Source organism: Temnothorax longispinosus, chromosome 4 (assembly GCF_030848805.1).
Source record: "Temnothorax longispinosus isolate EJ_2023e chromosome 4, Tlon_JGU_v1, whole genome shotgun sequence".
Classification (NCBI taxonomy): Eukaryota; Metazoa; Arthropoda; class Insecta; order Hymenoptera; family Formicidae; genus Temnothorax; species Temnothorax longispinosus.
In genome coordinates, this window is record NC_092361.1 from 13,688,492 (window position 1) to 13,704,028 (window position 15,537).

At 40.0% G+C, this 15,537-nt stretch overlaps 1 protein-coding gene across 3 annotated transcripts in view; it reads left to right on the forward strand.

Annotated features, from left to right (window-relative positions):
• Sfl (N-deacetylase and N-sulfotransferase sfl) overlaps window positions 1-15,537 on the forward strand; it is a 271,277-nt gene that overhangs the window by 221,293 nt on the left and 34,447 nt on the right. For all 3 annotated transcript variants that reach the window (XM_071777022.1, XM_071777021.1, XM_071777020.1), the window contains one exon: window positions 4,932-5,129. In XM_071777022.1, the coding sequence (XP_071633123.1) occupies window positions 4,932-5,129 (198 nt within the window). The remainder of the gene's footprint in view (window positions 1-4,931; window positions 5,130-15,537) is intronic.

Consider the following 15,537-nt stretch of genomic DNA (forward strand, 5'->3'; position numbering starts at 1 on the left):
GATCGGGAGAAGCTGGCGCGCGGCTTGATTTGTGAAAAGCAATTCTCGTGTGATGGCTCCTCCTTGACGGCTCGTAATGTTACACTTAGCACGCCGGAGGGTTGATGGCAGATAAAAAAAGTCCGACCGAAGAGTAGACGGCGTCGTAAGCTCGGATGACTCGCACTTGACAGAGATCTAAACTCGTCTAACGACGTCTTTATATAATTGTAGCTTATTCCTAGTTGCTTAGTTATACAGTTAACGAAAATTTCTTGCATTCGTAAATGCCGCATTTATTTCGACTAGTTTTGATTGACTGCAATGGGGATTGTGCGTTTGATGTTCAGAAAATTCAGAACGATCCGAGAACGATCGTACAATATTGGCAATATCTCGCTCTATAACGCGGACAAATGAATATATACTATCTTTTGCGATCGTGGACTTCGCAGAATACTCACGGTTGTACGTTTTTACCCCCCCCCCCCCATGATCGATATATACATCTACATAGGTCTCGTTGACCGTGGGACTTATCGAGAAACTATGATATTGCGATTCCGACGGGAAACGGGAGTTTCCGATTGCAACACAGCATGTATTGTATATATTTTTGCACTGTCATAGATCTCTTTCGGGGATTGTCCTAACGTCGCTACGCGACGAGACAGACACGCGATACCAGTCTTTTCCAATCACAGTTCACGCAGTCGTGTCTGCGTATAGCGAGCTTTGTCCCGATCGAAATCGTTCGTTCGCGATGTGTTAGAAGCCTGTTCATCGTTCTCAAGTCAATCATATCCGCAATAGAATAATGGTTGAACAACGGGAACGTTTTGATTGAATACTCTAACTATAAAGCAATTGTACATCAACCGATCTCTCCTACTCAAAAGTTGAGACAGTTTGGCAGCGCGCGTGTACCTGAGCCTTACAGCCTTATCATAAATTCACATTAAGGATGCCTACGCACGCCTGTAACCGATAGGTACTCGGAATTTAGGTCAGATAGTATCCTCTAATAACGCTGCGCGCTAATAGGCTTACTTGCGGCCACGGCTGATGTGCGATAGGACGATGCATCGTATCTCTCTCGTCCCAGATTACCAATGTACTTGAAAGCCTCTGCGCGGACACGCATGTGCGGATCTACGCAACGTGCGTGTAACTGTCAGATTTTACGTCTCTGTATATTATTGACATCGCTGTTCACCGCGTTGAATTCCATTTACGTGTGACACTTAAAGATCACATTGACTATCGCGAGACACATGAGAAGTGAATCCGAAAGTTTTTAAAAATACTCTACAAAATTCAGAAGCTTTTTGTTTTTCTTATGTTCATTTTTATCAATGTAGATTAACTTTAATCTCGGTTTAACTTAATTTTTATCTTTTTCTAGTTCTAAGAATTAGAGAAAGATAGAAGGTAAGTTAAGAAAAATAATAAAAGATAATAGAAATTAAATCTAAGACGTTAGAAACTTAAGATATTATAAATGTAAATGTAAATGTACTAGTTTGGCAGGTATAGACAAAGCGTATACGAAATCTCATTTTAAATGTCATATCTAATGGAATTAGAAATGAAGCTGCACGGAGAGAATTTTTTGTTATATTTTACCCTTCAAATTCACTACAAACTTAGGACAACTTGGCAACCAAGGAATTTTTAAAATATACAAAAGACATTTTACAAACAACTTGATAAAAATTACCAAGCAGATTGGCAAATTTTGAAAAATTATTGAAATTTCCTAGATATATTTCAGTAAAATTAATCCAACATTTTTTATATTTTAACGTAATAGATATTAATATTTTTTATTATGGTGGATATTAATCAGAATCATAAAATTCTTGGTGGTACATGTTGTTCTACAACTATTACTATGATTTCAGGGTAAATTTTAAGAGAAAATTCTCTCCGTGTGGTTTCGATCTTTTACCAAGTAGAGAGAGAAACAATACACATACAGAGTACTCCTCATGTTCTGAACCGTAGGTAAGATTGCAGATCCTTGATATTTACGAATGATCCCGTGTGCACGGATAAACGACTTCGATGCACGCGAATGTCAAGAATATTGCATCGATAACCCGCGCATGAAATGCAGAGGAGCCATTCGATGCACCGCCGGGTATGCGCGTATGGGGCACATCGCGATCGATACTCTCTGTTTCATACTGCGTGCATTTCCATATCTTTATGAAAGCTATTGCAAAACACACGCCGAAGACGAAACGAGAAACTTTGATAACGCGGAAATCGATCATTGACGAGCTTTGGCCAAATTATCTGGAATGCAAGCAGATAACATATGGAGCTGTTAAGGGAAATTTCACGAATATTTTACGTCTTGGTAAATTGCGTTTTACACGGTGGATTATCACTGTGCGCGTCAAAAACCTTTACTGCAATACGGTTTATGTCTGTGATTGCGTTACGTGGAAAATATTTGCTTGAAATTTAGTTACACCAAATACTCCATAACAACGACTAAAGCAGTACTACTACGAGGGTAAATATTACCTTCGACCGAAGCTCCGCTTCGTGTATGCGTCTACTGACACGACGCCTAATGTGCATAAATTGTAAACTGGAGAGGATAAGAGCTGCGAAGCGCATCGTCGATAATCTGTTTCGCTTCCATCTAAGCCAAGGGTTGGACCCTTTCAATCTCACTCATCGCTTTATCCATCGGTTTAGAAACTTTTACACGTACATTTTCTTTTTGGGAAAAAATTTCTCAGGATCGCAATATGATGTAAAAATTTATAAAAAGAAATTTTTTTATAAATTACGAGAATATATGTCTTTTATTTGCTGTCATTTAACTACGGTTATAACTGTACAAATTTCTTCGCATCTGGGAATTAATGATCTGTTTGATACACAATGCCACTAATTAATATGCACTCGTAATATCCACATTCATATTTGGATATAATTCGGCACGCTGCACGATAAACGTTTTTACGCATCAATGAGTGTTATGGCATATATAGGAATTATGAGAACGATTGATCGTGTTGGCATCCCAATTAATAATTCGACGAATTCGTGTACCATAATAGTTATTACTGTTCCATTATGAAAATGCCCTCGCGTGTTTGAATGTCGACCGGTCTCGGTTTATCCTGCTTCAATGTAAAGGTTCGATTTTCAGTTTATAGCGAGAAGTCCGATTGCTGGATGCATACTAATTTGGTGTATGTACCAATAATACACTGCTGGTGACATTTATCAACATAAAGAAGCTATAGCGAGGAATGTATTTGCTATCTGAAGAGAATGTATTTAGCTGTAGGGTGAATCTATAGGGTGTCCCAGTTTAATCTTTACACGCGGTTATCTTCTTATAAACTATTCATCTCTCTGAGAATCTAAGGAAATCTTTTTTTTTACTATGTACCTTTTTTAGTTAGACGCTTAGCCTAGGATATTGATCCGATATCTAGCTTTGCTGGACACCCAGAAAATGTTCTTTATCTTCTTTTGTATTCGAAAAAACGATCTTGGTCATGAATATATTGTCTTATCCTGAATGATAATTCTATCTCCTCGAAAGTTGTCTTGGTAATTTATTAGGCAGGCCATAATTCAGGCCTTCATATTATTAGGGGTGAGTTCTTCTCGATAAACTTTATCTTTTACAAAGTCCTACAAGAAAAAATCTAAAGACATCAAATTCGGGGATCTCGATGGGAAGGGTATGTTATGTCCTCTTCCTATACCCAACGATCAGATAACATGTTGTTGAGCGTTTCTCAAATCTTGCGATATAAAACAGAAAACATAAAGATCATACACTGTTGAATTTAATGGGGTTCTTCACTAACTTTTGCTCCCGCACAGGGGAGCCACTGTGGCTGGTAGTTAGCGGCGTAAATGATACCAATACTACCAAAAAATACTACCAATACTACCAAATACTACCAATTTTTATATTGGTGCTGCACTCTATGCTAGCTTTTACTGAAGAACCCCATTCGACACAATCTAGAGAAAACATTCTAAGTAAGAAATGTAGCTGTAAATAAGAAGGGTAAAATGGAAATTTGGAAGAAAAATTTTTTTCTTCTGAAGGTGTCTTCTCGAAAATTATAATCTTTTTTAAAAACTATCGGGTATCAAGGTTTCCAATCTTCTATGATTCGAAACGCGATACCAGCGATGTTAAGATGTAAAAGGAAAAAAAATTACCTTTATACTCACACGGCGGGGGATGCTTGCTCGTGGTAAATACCAGGAGACTCGCAGAATGCTCGATGTTAATAGCTGTCCGGAAGGACTCGTTGCAGCAGCGCTAAAGGGTCCTTTGTGGAGCTACGCATACGTTCCGAAATTCCTGCGTCGCTGCTACATCCGCGTTCTCACGGATATACCGGGCCGCGTTGTATTCGTCTATGCTGAAAGCGGAACTTTGAGGACAGGTTGAAAGAGCTGCCGTGCATTCTTCGAGGGCCGCTCGTTACAGGGGTTTCGCTGCGAAGAATTTAACGGAAGAATTTTTGCTCCTGGACTGAGGCTAATCGAAACGTTCCTCTTGTTCTTTGAGAGAACATTTAGTATTATCATGAAAACTGTAACACGGCAAGTAACGCGAGGCTCGCTCTGTAACGAGAAAATATCTCATAAATATGTAAAACTTCTGAGATAAGAGATGATTCCAGAAAATGCGTTATATCTATAATCAATATCGCGGAAATTCTTCAGATTCTTTTGATGTATATGTATAATATCAATAGCTTATCTTACGATTGCATTGAAAAATATTACTGATAAATTTTGCCGCTTGTCCATTTTTAACGAATAAATTGAAGAAGGTTTAAAAAATATATTAGGCGATATGTTTTATATATTAAAAATTATATAATAATTAGTTTTTTTATTAAATATAAAACTAATTGTAATAAAATATTAATAAATGACTTTTCTATTTGCAGTTTAATACACCGAGATACAAGGCCAGAGCCGGCAATACGATGTTCGACTTTGAAAGGAGCGACCAGACTACCGTCAGCACCAGACCATCGCAGTGAAGCTCGATTAAGGATAGACCCAAAGGTGTTGGTCTTCGTAGAAACTCTATACTCAAGGCTAGGCCGAGAGATAGCTGAGCTGCTAGTTTATAATCGAATAAAGTGAGTACGGACTATTTTTCTTTTGTATCAGCCAGCACAGAGGGTTGAGTTGAGCGGTGTTTCTTATTTATTTGCCAAACAGTTACAAATCTGCACGATTCACCGCAAAGTCATTTTTATATTGACTGATAGTTATTATTATCAAACAATTATTAATAATTATAAATAATTAATTTACGGACATGTTATAAATAAATTTACTTAAAACATCGTCGTAAATATCTGACCTATTTGCATACACCGCATTTCGCAACACGTCTTTTATGCGCACCGACCTGATTCCGGAAAAAAGATTTTATTCTAGCGCGATCTAAAAGTAGGTCGCCAACGTAAGCTTTCTTCGGAGTTCTCGGTCGCAATAGTTCATACTATTAGGCAAAAAGTATATGGCTAATGGCACCCCAGTTGCTGAAGTCGATCAATACCTTGACACATACTCCTGAACGTGTTCGTAAGCTCGCTAGTTCACGATCCTTTTTATTCGTAAACGCTTTATTTCTCTTTCGTGAGAAAGAAATGGTAAATGACGTGGTATTTCATGAATTGGAAGCAAACACACTTTATTCCCTCGTATTTTTAAACGCCAAACCGATAGTAAATTCGCATGTTTACTTTAATTCCACAAAATCGTCCGCCAACATAAGTTCTATGTACATCGAGAATTTAGGAAGAATTTGTAAATCATATTTTATTTCTGAAGCTCTTTTTTTCATTTTTACAACAAAGTTCTCGCTAGTACAGCGAAACGTTTATCGAGAGAAAATATTTCCGAAAAAATTTTTCCGGAAAAAAAACTATATTATCTAGATCTTGTTGTAATTCTCCCATACCGCCGATCCGAATTTTTCAAAAAATTCTCGACGTTTATAATTCCGCGATGGAGATTCCGCAAATCCCGGTTTTACTACATCGTCGACGATGTTATTTCGTGAATGTCCGGTATAAAAATTAGAAATGCAGATTTCTCGACCATATCGTAAAGCCCGAACAGTTTTTTAGGCTATTATACGGTTTCCACGAATATTTTAAAACCATTTCGCCTATCTGGGCAGTTAGAAATCGGCGCAATGTTAATTTGCGGGTATCGTGAAACCAGTTCGGTTCTCTTACAATTAGCCTAATTAGCTTCCGTACTCAATGTATTCGATATACCGAATCTTTTTATATTTGAAGAATTAAAAATCCTAAAATATCTTTTTTCTTTTTTAAATCACCGGATGTCGATTTAGAATAACGCGCATTAATAATAGACGAGGATAAAGCGGAGAATGCTCGCTTATTTAGAACTAGAATATTTTACATTTTAGTATGCAATTTCGTACGGTTACATGGACTAATATGTGACAATATGAATTGTTAACAGGTAAACGTATAGACTTGCAGTATAGTGCTCCGATATTCGGACGAGACTCGATAAATAAATATGTCCACAGTTGTCCATAGTACGATAAACAAGGAATATAACGTGGTTACAACTACATAACGAAGCTGTATCAGGCGTTAAAATTTCGTGTTTATTTACAGCCGCGCGCAAGATTTCACTTTTTCATTCCGCGAAAATTGCATGTGACGTGAGCGTGCCTGGAAAAGTTCAATTAACGAATCCGCTATCGGGGACACGGTGTATCGCGAAATTTACCTCATTCATGATATGCGCATTTCTTAAACGGTAATAGCCGGACCAAAAGCCTGTTATGGGAGCGATGTATATAGAATCGCTCGAAACTTTGACGTTCGGTGAGAGAGAACTTAAGCCGGATGTGTCCTCGGATTTCGAAATAGGATAAGGTCCTGAGAGAAAGAGAAGAAGGGAGGGAAAGAGAGAGAGGGAGAGAGAATGGATGAGGGGAGAGAGAGAGAAAGAGAAGGATAAGCGGAAGTCCGCCGAAGGTATTCTCTATTATCTCCCGATTCTTCCGCAGTTAATCAAATAATAATGACGGATGAATGCGATCCGTTGCCTGCTTCCGCAGGTCCTGAGCGCCTATCGGGAATTATGATGCAGTCGCGTCGTGACACGATGCACGTGAGAGAGCATATTGTAGTTTAAAGCACAATACGAGATAGAGACGAATAGCGTTTAGGGGGGTTCGCGCCCCATCCTCCGCCGTAGGAGAAACGAATACGCGCGACGTACAACATGGCTCGATACGGAGCGAACACGCAGATGTGCGTATCCCCGTGAACTGGCAAATGGCAGAGTGTTCTCACCTGCGTGCTGGAAGGACAGAGCGTCGGTATGCCGATATGATCGGAAAGGTAAAACCAACAGCCCGGGTATCAGTGATACGCGCTCACGAGAGCACGAGGAAACCACCGACCAAGCTCGTCGCCGCGGTATCTCGTTTGCTTTATCCAGCGCAATTTCATAATCGATACTGGCGCCTGGGGGTAGGAGGAAGGACGGGAAAGGGGTCGTCCACGCTGGCCGCACAGCGTCCACCTGTGTGCGGCGTCAGGCAAATTTTGTTGTCGGAGATTGCGAGGCACAGATATGGAAAGCGTCGCGCCGGATTGTGTTTCGCCGCGAGCCCCACGTACGTACACGTACGTGCAATGTGCACGTCGACGCACTACGATGTGCATAATGAAATATTTATCGATGCGCGGGTCCTTTGCGTGCGAGAAGAGAGCATCGCTATACCTGCCTTTACGTCGTGTATATACATGCACGTAATGCGATATGGAAAAGTTTTGAATCTGGGGATCCAGCTGCGCTAGATAAAATGCGATATCTCTCGCCCCGGGATACTCTCTTCCTCTCTCCAGCCGGGACGTAAGAAAAATAGGGGGCGAAGGAAGAAGTTTCTATAAGCGAGTTGAGTTCTCAACCCGTTTTACCTTACGTACGAGCGGCGTCTGTGTTTTATCTTGCCTGCAGCTTTTATTGCTTATTAACTGCTTTTATGTGCACTCGTATCGCTTTATTGATTATCGCCCATCGCCCATATCGCGGACGATGAATAATGCCGATATAAAACGCGCAAGATGTTTCGAATTACTGAAGGTCTGTTCTAGCGGAAACTTTTACACGAGTAAGAATTTTGTAAAGCACAAAACGGATGTTAGAATATATACAAAGCTTAATATTGTGAAAATTAATCTCTCTATTGAGGTAAACTTCAATTTTAGACGCGTTACAAGGGAAACTTTCACAAAGGGTACAGAAATTTCGAATTAGCACGAACCTCTGGCGCGTGTGAAAACCGATCAAACAATCAAATGTCAATTGTATTTATCGGCGATATTCTATTCGACACATGGCAATCAAACGAATTCTCTCTCATCCCTCGCGATATTTTTAGTTCGTTTTCCATTGATGGGTTTCTCGATGCGTATCTACCTGTCGAGAAACCTTCAATAAACGTTCGCGTGTTATCAGCGTGGAGAAAGAAGTCTTCTATTTCTCAATCGAGAGAATGCTGATATCGATCACGCTATTCCAACACACCGGCATGGCGTCTTCCCTCCCCGTCCGCGTCGTCGGGTTATATCCCAATACTAACATAGACGCGCGACATGGTCTTCGTTACTCGCGGCACTATCGATAAGGGAGAAGAGGGTGGCGGCCGCGCAAAGGGTAAACGTTCCACGTCGCGTGTCGCCGAGGGCAAACACGCCGATCAACTCCCTGTGACGCGTATTTTTTCATCGCACGCACCAGTAACTTTCATCATCTCGAATCCGTCTTTTCATTTCGCGACTCATCTCCCCTTTGTCCCTTCCGGCGCGCGTTGTCTCGTGCTGTCGCAGTTTTTTTTTCTTCTTTTATCTCGCCCATTTCTTTCCCGTACTCTCGTCGAGATACTCTCGCGCATACCCGTTGGCTCGTAAGAAAAATAGATGAATAGTGTCATCGCGGATTCCGGGGGTGTCTTGTCGGGGAGACGCGCGGGAGATACCTTCGCATGGTGGCGTTGAGCTATCTTACCTTGTCGCGCACAAATTACGGCGCATTTTTAGCTCCTCCATTATTTATACGTGGGGAACGGTGCTATGTACACGTGCTCGTTGCGTATAATACACGCACGGAGCAGCTGAATTTTTAATAGACAGGCTGCGCCCGTCTCCGTGATTTCCGGCGCGCGCGCGCTTATAATATGCACGATACGGTCGTTCGCGCGGAAGTAACATCTCAGCGCGGAGGTATTTCGGAATTATGGGGAAAAATATGCGGCGTTTATTCAGCCTTTCGCAAGGGGAGCTACCGGGAGATGGTTTCGGAGGGAGACTCCACGCCGCCATTTATTTTCAGACCGTAAGAAAATCAACGTCTGTCACGTAAACCCCGCTATTTATATCAAGTCAAGTTACGTACAACGTGTCGCGTAATTACTTGAAATATTGCCGCCTTGAATAAGATAAAGAGGTATTGTACATTCTCGAGAGAGGTACAACGCCGCCCGCGCTATAGTTTGATTCTATTCCTTAGTCGCTGTAAACGTAACACCTTCCATCTAATACAAACGTATTGTACCCGGGAACTCTTGATATATTACCGGCGGTACAAATATGAGCTCTTGTACTTTGGAAAAATATGTAAGGGCTCATGCACACAATGAGAGGAATAAGGAACAAGAAATTAAACATAGTAGTCGCATTTTTTTTCAAGACACAGCTTCTCTGTTTTTTCAAGACACGCGGAATTCTCTCTATGTTTAATTCCTTGTTCCGTATTTTTAGTAATTTATTATCAAAATTTTTTATCTTGTAAAATAGTTTGTACTAATTAGAGAATTAGTGAGTAAAGAGTAGTGTTATCTTATTCATGTACAGTGAAATTTTATGACATTAAATCGGATGACGGATGACCGTTCAGTCTCTCGTTTCATATCATATCTTCCCTATCCGCTTATTCAAACGTAACAGTTCGCAAATATACCCATGGCGTAAAAATAACGCAGCTACAGTCTCCATAATTAATTCGGTCTTTAACCGACTTTTACCCAACAGTATATTCTGATAGATCATGGCATACTTTCTTTGTAAACTTTTTGAATTTTTGCAATATCTTCAAAATTGAAGAAAATATAGTACACGAAAATGTGCGTGACGTCATAATGTTGTTGCGAAATCTTTTGAAGTTGCCGTCATCAAAGAAACTTTAGAAAGCTATAACTTTCTCAAATTTAGGTTTTTTTTTAAATTCAAAAAGTACTAAAAATCGGCTTAGATTCTCTACATTAATTATGGATACCGCTTAATAAAAAAATTTTACTTGAGAACCCAATTGGACGATGTAGCTAATAATACGACTAGGAACGGACAGTTGTCGTGACGTAATGCAAACTCGACGGCATAAGAGCGAGAAACTTTCCGTACGAGAAGAACAGAGCGATATTGATTCAGCTATGACATAGAATATTTTAAAACATTATACGCACGGTACAATTGTCTACTTTTACCATTCCGTACATAATGCATATTTCAGAAGGTATAGGACAAACTTTAGGGGATGGTAGATCTGACCAAAAGAATCAATTTTTGTTAAGAAGTCCGTGTCCTTGAGGAGTTACGCGTTCTTATTCGGATCGCCTGTGAAGTAGGCAACTCAGACATTTGCATTGCGCGTGACTTCTAACAATACTAGTCCACACGTTCTTTAATTTTGTTTTCGTATTTTTTGTTTGTTTTTTTAAATTTTATATTATTTAATATTTACATATTTTATCAGCAGATATGCCTGCCTTGTACCTGGTCACATTTCATCGTATGTATCTGTGTAGCATGATTGACGACTTGGTGGAATGCAAGTAGATTTAAGGCTTTCTGGGACGCAGGAAAGTACACTGTTTACATGATACACTTGTTCCTTCACGTGGATTTGTTCGCGTTTACGCGAACATGACAGTCTCTCCTCGTTTGTATTCGGATCTGGCGGCTATTAGAGATTTCTGCCTGTCGCCTCACGAGCCCGCTCTCTTCTCAAAGAATTACACTTCGTTGAACACGTATTGGGATATTACGTACACCGTATACATGCGCGTGCTCGCGCACATCGCGACATGACGTACGACCGACAACGGCCGGACTTCGCGGATTTCCGTTCGAAATAAATATGTATCTGTCCGACGCATCGTAATATACGACATGACGAAGGTCTTGGAAATATATTTTTCTCCGCCCGACACCCGCATGCGGGAGGAACAAGCGGGCCAAAAAAGTATCGGATCGGAGCGGCCTTGCGCTGACCTATCACCGTGCAAATCACATTAATAACTTTCCGATGCGCATCGTAATATTTAGTTAACGAAACAGACGATGCTTTCGCGCTCTTGACGAGACCGAAGGTAAATCATTAAAAAGAGAGTTTTAATATTCAAAAATTAATTTTAGTAACGTGTTCCAAGAGAGAAAAAAATTTACATTTTTTTTTCTCAAATATAAATTTAGTCTTGTGACGAAAAATTATATGTTTGCAGTTAGATACTATATCTATGTTTTGGTTTATGTATTTGTCTACCAAATCAAATTTTGAAAGTATACCGAAGGTACAAACCAGACGGTTAAATAATTCACGTCAAAATATTGAGCAATATTTTCCCGTCGATTTATAACCATTTCTGAATATAATATCTTGTGTTGAATAATTTTTATCCTAAATATATTTATAACTGAAGCGACAAGCAGGTAGAAGTATTATTTGTGAAATAACTACCATTTTTACATTGTATTCACCAATGAACGAAATGATTTACTTATTCCTCATGCCGGTGGCATTAGTCAGAAATCGTTGGACAGAATTTATAATCCGTGTCGAAATAGCATATTATACACATGACAAGATGATTCAGTTCCGTCAGCTTGGCACTATCTCCGCTCATTACATGCGGAGATTACTTCGTAATCTTTCTCGGAATATTAAATGTATGGCGGATATGAATAAGCACGTTGCATACACATGTACTCGCTAATATATGTATGCAGAATACATTTATTGCGATTAATTTTATTATAATTATAATCAAATATGATATAATCAAAAGTACACAAAATAATATACACTCAATTTAAATGACGTGGACCATCGAATATTTGTAAATCAGTCACTGTGCGCATTAATGTGTCTTTTAATTGTTCACTAATTGTCTTTTAATTAAAGATCAAATAATTTTAATTTTTAATTTTAATTTATAATGAACAAACGAACGATCAATCACAAGCATTTATTATGAAAAGAGAAAAAAGATTAAATCGCGTTTATTGTTTTTTCATTTTTAACAGCCATACTGAATCTTTTGCCAAACGAGACGTACGTACGAGCATGATGAAAATTCTTATTGGAGAACTCTAGATTGGTTAGCAAATGAAACAGAATATCGCTGAAAGAGTGGCGGACGTAAAACAAGCTACCTAAGTACTCAAGTGAGGCGTAGGAACGCGTGCGAGAGAGTCGCTAAATTAAAACCCTCATCAAGGATTCAAACAAATTCCAGCGCTATGTCGAACAGATTAGGGCCCCGGGCCGTGCCAATTCGGGGCTGCCGTTTTAAGCCGGCAGAAATCAAGTGGGTGAATTACCGGCTTGATTAATACTTTCGGCGGTTTTCGCCTAATTATCCCGGGAGCGCTGTAATTAATAGCAGTTGGGGAAGCGCTAGCCAAGCTAATCGTATTTTTATTTCCACGCACACGGAAATGTGGCGGTTTTCGGATTGTTAAATTCTCGTAGGACGCGGAGATTCGAGAGGGGACCTCCATGGTGGAAATTAAGACAAGCAATTAATACGGACTGAGAAAAGCAATGAAAGGCGAATGCCGGTCGATTGGAAAGCAATTATGGTGGTGATCGATACAAAAGTGTCGCGGGGAAAAAGCGGAAAATTAATCTCCCCTCAGTAGGAAATTGATTGTAGCCCGCTTGCCCGGTCCGAGAAACGGTAATAATTATCGCCATGCTCAATTACGTCGTTGCGTACCTGTCCGATCGTAAAATCCTTCATTTGTTTCGGCCTTCGCAATCAGTGTTGCCGCTGCTACTGTGCTCCTGGTCGTTTCTCGTGCTTTCCCGTATCATCGCGTCAATAATTTTTCTTCCTTTGACCTACGTATCGCGTCAATCAAGATAAAAGATCCGCTTTTTCCAGTGCTAAATTTTCCATCGAAATTTAATCAATGTACAAATACAGAAAAATTAAAGAAGCAAGAATATTTAATTTAATATTTAATACTGATAAATATTTACTAAAAAATATTTAAGATATTACTGACTAACGTGTACTCAAAATTAGAGAAAAGTATTTTTATCTCTTTGAAACAATCATTTTTAAGCAAGTTTTAAGAGTGCCAATGTTTATTCTGCTTTATTTATTGTTATTAATATTACTAATTTGATACGAGGCTGTATATTTTTAAACATGATAAGAAATAAAGATATATGTGCGTTGTTATTAATATTTTAAGACATTTTAATTCATAACAATAAATTTACAAAATACAAAAATATTTGAAGACTATAACAAACAACGTGATTTCAGGCACGAGAAATAAAACAACAAGTTCCGATACAATGAAAGTTTCTTAACGAACAGTTAAAAATTCACTAAAAAATGTTATAATCATTATGGTCAGTTATATTCTCCGCACACTATTCTACCATGAACCGCCCGCAAAATTCCTGCATTCTCTACGATATTGGCTCCATTGTTCGACCATATATACCGCACGACCCGTATTTTTTCTCACTCATAAAACAGCGTGGTTACATGGCTTCCACATACATGGAATTTCCACATTTCCGCATCGCTCCGTTATAGTGGAACTGGAGACGCTCTCTTCGCGACTGACCCGCTTCGCTTAATTGTCACGACAGGTTTCACCGAATTTCCTCGCGGTTACGTGTTTCTCTCGCCCTTTCCACCTTTCGCAACCTCCACCGACGCGGCGTATAGAGTGTCGGCGTAATAAATACGTCTCTGAAACGCCACACTGTCTTTGGATGTCACTTCCGCTTGAGGGAGCGCGGAAATTCAGCAGGCGAACGCGAGGCGCAACTAGACGACGTAATTCTGCAACGTGCAACGCCAACGCGTCCATATGCGTCGGGCCGTGAACGTTTCTCGGTCGGATCGTTTTATGTATCTCCCCCGCCGACTCCGCGATAACTTTCCGTACGAATAATTTTCGACGGATTTATTAATTACGCGTTTCAATCATTTTGTATGTTTTCAGCGTGTTTTCGTGGTTCAACGAGCGACCGGCATCGCAAATTTATTACTTTCATGCGGCGACGAGAGAGACGGGTAGAGGGAAGAGGAGAATGATTTATTTGGCGAATTAATGAAAAGGCAACAAAAGCGATAACCGCCTTTGCAAAGATACACAATTTCAATATCGTATACCGCGGTAAACGCATAACGAAGTATTTATCGAACTTGTAATATCACCACCTTTCTCCTATGAAAAAATAGCCTTCAGTCTTGAGAGGACAGAAATGAGATTGATTCATTATACTCTCGTCAAAATACGCAATAACGATTAAATGCGGTGGAAAGAAATAAATAAACGCGAAATAGGACAGCGCGTAAACTAGTGGCCGCGAGAGCAGAGAGCGTTATTATACCCTTTGATCTGCACTTCTCCAGAAAATGGAATTTTATGGGTGAAATGCATAATTAGCAGAGTCGTATTTCTTTGTGATCCCTTCGTTCTGCGTTTTCGATCTGGTCTGGTCTCAAAACACGTTTCCAGCGGCATCGAAGGATCGGCGGCGGGACTCCCGCGCGATGGAAGACGAACGTGTAAAGGGGATCAAAGGTGCAAGGAAGCCCGAGAAATTCATAAAGCGCTTCTTAAGCTGGCATGGAAGAACATCAGTCAGTGACCTTCTTGCGCCGGCGAACGATCCGACTTGCCCTCAAGAGGATTCGCCAGGAGTTCGTTTGGTCGAACGCAGTCGATGGCTCCGTACGCCGCGCCGCGCCGGAGTTCAAAGCTCCCTTGGAACGCCGACGAATATCACCCCCTTTTTGCCAGATATCCTTCGGAACTTTCAAGCCCGCCGCTTCCGAGTGCCCCTCTTATCGACCTCCATTCAATCGGCGAATGGACCCCACCCGCGTCTTCCTTCTCTCGCGGATCCCTCCCGTTCTCGCTCTTTGTCTTCGGCTAAAGACTAGAAGGGATTGAGATAATACGACTTGTCCGTAACCGCGACCGAAGCCGATAGAAATCTGAGAAGCTGAAAAATGTGCTTAAACGGCGCATTATACTGCGCGCGAAAGAGAATAAATTTCTTGAAATACTCTTCTGGTTGGTAAATAATTCGAATCCTGCAATGTATATATTATTAATAGATGCAAGTTGTTTTTTAATTTTAAAATATCCATAATGTTTTCAAAAATAGATATTTATTTATTTATATTTTTTTTAATTTTCCATGAAATATCTCTTTCAAAATTCTCGTAAT